Here is a 4,102-nt window from a genome sequence, read left to right as displayed (position 1 = left end):
GAGAGAGAGCGAGAGAGAGAGAGAGAGAGGAGAGAGAGAGAGAGGAGAAGAGAGAGAAGGAGAACATAATGAATATGTGAATGGTTAAATGATGTGACGAATATGACAAAATTCAATAATTATTACTTACTTTTAGTTCTTTGGACAAATAAAGTCACATTGCTCTCACTGGCTTGAGTGACAAATTGTAGAAAGCATCCATCGGACTGTTTGATCGAACAGACTCTGCCGTCTTTGCCTGGATATGCGATTTTAAAAAGGTAAAAGTTTTTAACGAGTTCACCTCTGTACTCTGGAAAGACACGAATTTAAAAGGCCTCAGGTTTGAGAGTTTTTGTCAAGACGAGGCTAATTTAAATCGGTTGTCGCTATTCGAAGGACGCGTTTTCTCTGGCCTAATTAAAAAAAAATAATACGTGTCTTTCCGAGTACGGCAGTTGACAGGTGAAAAAATGGGAATAAAAATAAGAGTTTTTATATAGCGCAATAAATATCCATTCGAAGTCTCAAAGCGCTTACAAGGGTTCCAGGCCAACAGCAACACTTAACATATAGGACGAGATATGACGTAGGTTAGGCGATGTTAGATTTTTTCGGATAGAACAGCGCTGTTAACGGCCGGCGGTACTCATTTTACACCTGAGTGCAGTGAGAGAATGTGAGTAGAGAGCTTTTTCCAAGGACTCAACTATGCGCGAGCGAGGCTCGAACCCAGGATCTTCCGATCCGAAAGCGAGTGTCATACCACTAGACCACATAGCGCACAAGTTCTATCTAAATCGATTTAATGCTGGATGAAAACTTTTTTTCTCTCCACATTGTTGTATTTCTCTAGAGATTAAAAAAAAAAAAATCCTTATTTTGCCAGAGCCAACTCTAGACTAGTTGAAGTGTGTGAAATTTTTACCCTCAAAATTGTTGACAAGTTCAACTTCAGGACATCCAAGAGCTGGACAATCTGCGCTGTCAGCATCGGTCAAAGCACACTGTGCACAAGCCCTGTGGCTTTCTACGTCACAAGGGTCATCCCCACACACCTGCACAAAAAAAACCAAACCTACATGCAATCACCACTTTTGTAGAATTGGAGTGGATAAGTTTCAAAAAGAATATAGGATGAAGATGATGATGATGATGATGATGTTGATGATGAAGATCATGTTTATATAACTCAAGCATTTAACTCGAGTATCTATATAGCTCAATATCCACTTAACGTGTTCAAAGTACTTTACAAGGGGGGGGGGGGGGGATCCCTAGCCAACAGCAACACTTAAACATGGAGGACGAGACATGACGCCTGTTATGCAATAGTTAATTATCTTTTCGACAGAAACAACGCTTTTAAACGCGAGGTACTCATTTTACACATGAGTAAGGTGAGAGACTGTGAGTAAATAGTCTTTCCAAGGACTCAATTATGCTCCGCTTAGAGCGGGACTCAAAACCTGGACTTTCCAATCCGAAGGCGAGAGTAATACCACTAGATCACGTAGAAGCATGGCGGTAGGAGGAGGAATAGGATGTAAAAAAAAAAAACAAGGGGGGGGGGGGGGGATGAGAAGGAGGAGGAAGGAAGTGGAGGAGGAGGAAAGACGAGGAGGAGGAGGAGGCGGAGGAGGAGGAGCGGAGGAGGAGGAGGAGGAGGAGGAGGAGGAGGAGGAGGAGGAGGAGAAAGTGGAGGAAGAAGACGAAGGAGGAGGAGGAGGGAGAGGAGGGAGAGGAGGAGCAAGAGGAAGTCGAAGAGGAGGAGGAGGAGGAAAGACATGATCAACACCAAGATCGACCTACAAAGCAGTTTCTGGCAAAACATCCCGTATATTTCTTGTCACATTCACACTTCCCACATTTACAAGTACCGACTCCATTACACACTTCCTGCAATTAGATAAAACATATTTTAATAGTATTATCATGTCGTATCAATGACCGTTATAAAAAACAATATTGTATTCGTCCAGCAATAATAACAATGAATTAATGAACATATACATATATAAACATATACATAAATATAATTCCACTTTTTACCATATTTACAAGTACCGACTCCATTAACACTTCCTGCAATTAGATAAAAACACATTTTAATAATATTGTGTATCAACGAATTTTAATTATGTATCCTTATGGCATTATGTATCAATTTTGTTCTTCATTATAGTCCAGTATTAATAAAAATTAAGAATTTAAAAAAAAATCCTCCTTTTTACCGCATTTACAAGTTTACCGACTCCTTTATAGATAGAATGAAGTTGACGTCACTCGGGTCTTTGTATTAACCAGACTATAAAAGTTCATGGTTACACATAGTTTTGTGTGTTGGTCCGTTATACTTCCGGATGGCGATGTTGTGAGCCTCTTAGCATACTATCTATAAACTCGTTACAATTAGATAAAAAACATAATATTCTTATATTATACATCAATGTCTACCTCTAGACCACATAGCCGCACAATCGTAATCTTATCATATATCTTACCCCGTTTTGAATGCATGTTCTGTTGGACGTGGGGCATTCACACGCGTTGCCTGTAAAACTTCTTCACAAGCACATTTCCCACACACACATCGACCTCGGACACCTGTATACAACAACAACATTCAAATCAATATCAGCATGGCTGCCTCCTCAACCACAACTACTACTACCACCACCACCACACACCACCACCACCACCACAACCACCACCACACCACCACCACCACCACCATCATCATCATCATCATCATCATCATCATCGTCATCATCTCCATCATCTCTCCATCATCATCGTCATCATCATGGGACAGTGTGGCTCAGCGGTATGGTCTTTGCTTCGTATCCGAAAAGTACCGAGTTCGCTACCTTGAGCCTTGGAGAAGTCAACCTAGCCGAGATCGATCCCGGGTGCAGTCGAGATTTTTTTCTACTCTCCCTGTCCACCCAGCAGTGATTGGGTAGCTGGGTCTGTTCTGTGTTGATCTGGTGGAAAGTACTTTGTGACAAGACTAGCATCCTATCCAAAGGATAGCAAGCAATTGCGATTGTCCATTTACACGATATAGAAAAAGGGATACACTCCGGCTCTATTGGGCCTAAAGGCTCTGAAGGATCTACTTTTTTTCCCCCCTCTTTTCATTACATAGTACGACAGAGTTTATATTTTACCTCCACAAACTTCTCTCTGGTAGCTCCCACAAGCTTTGTCATTGCATTCACAGAACGGACCACTAAATCCATCATCACACTCACAGGACTCCACACTTGCACGTACCCGCACCGCTGCATACTGAAGTAGAATTGCCATCTGGTCTGAAAGTTTTTATAAAGTTATGTGAATATAAATTATAAAACACACATTGACAATTATCATCATCATCATCATCATCATCATCATCATCATCATCATCATCATCATCATCATCATCATCATCATGATTATTATTATTATTATTATTATTATTATTATTATTATTATTATCATCATCATCATAATCATCATCATCATCATCATCATCATCATTATCATCATTGTCACGAAATGTTATTATTAATGTTATCTTAAGTTTATTGTGTACGCTAATCCCAATGTATTCTTAGTTCGTAATGTCTAACTTAATATCCTGCTGTGATGATCATGTCGTATACGTCCTTTTGTTGTTGAGTTCTGTGTATAGATATAGGGACTGATCTTGGTATTGCGTAGTGACCGCTTAAGTTGTTTTAATTTATGGTCGGAAATGTCATAGGTCATGGATTTTCCCGTTGAGTCATTTCCTGGCACACAAAGAGAGACCATTCTCTTAAGTACTTTCTTTTCTTTTAAAATTCTGTTTCTTGGTTTTTGTAAAACTTTCATCCTTCCCATTCACCAGTTGGCCGTCCGACGATTCGGACGTATTTTAGTCTATGCAAAGTTCAGCCGATGCTGTTTTGCAAGAGTTGTACTTAATTTTATTAAAATCAAATTGTGATTTTAATTGTTACAGGCCTTGTGGTTGGTGGAATTATTCATTTAATTCAATCTTTCTGCTTATATTATGAGTTAATTAATACTAGTGATTTTCTGATTTAGTAGTTTGTGCAAAGCACGTTGGGCAGTGACCACGTGTTGAGAA

The 4,102-nt window shown here is 39.7% G+C and overlaps 1 protein-coding gene across 1 annotated transcript; it reads right to left on the bottom strand.

Moving 5' to 3' along the window:
- Positions 1-1,787: 1,787 nt before the first annotated feature.
- Positions 1,788-3,296, bottom strand: LOC144961887 (uncharacterized; the record flags this gene model as incomplete). Its single annotated transcript, XM_078894925.1, has 3 exons — positions 1,788-1,878; positions 2,484-2,586; positions 3,153-3,296. Coding segments are annotated over 3 exons (338 nt in total), but the record flags the coding sequence as incomplete, so codon positions are not given.
- Positions 3,297-4,102: the final 806 nt, after the last annotated feature.

The sequence above is a fragment of the Berghia stephanieae genome, unplaced genomic scaffold (genome assembly GCF_034508935.2).
Source record: "Berghia stephanieae isolate SIO BIC M18660-M18661 unplaced genomic scaffold, UCSD_Bste_1.3 scaffold4694, whole genome shotgun sequence".
NCBI lineage: Eukaryota > Metazoa > Mollusca > Gastropoda > Nudibranchia > Aeolidiidae > Berghia > Berghia stephanieae.
This window is presented reverse-complemented; position numbering and strand designations above follow the sequence as displayed.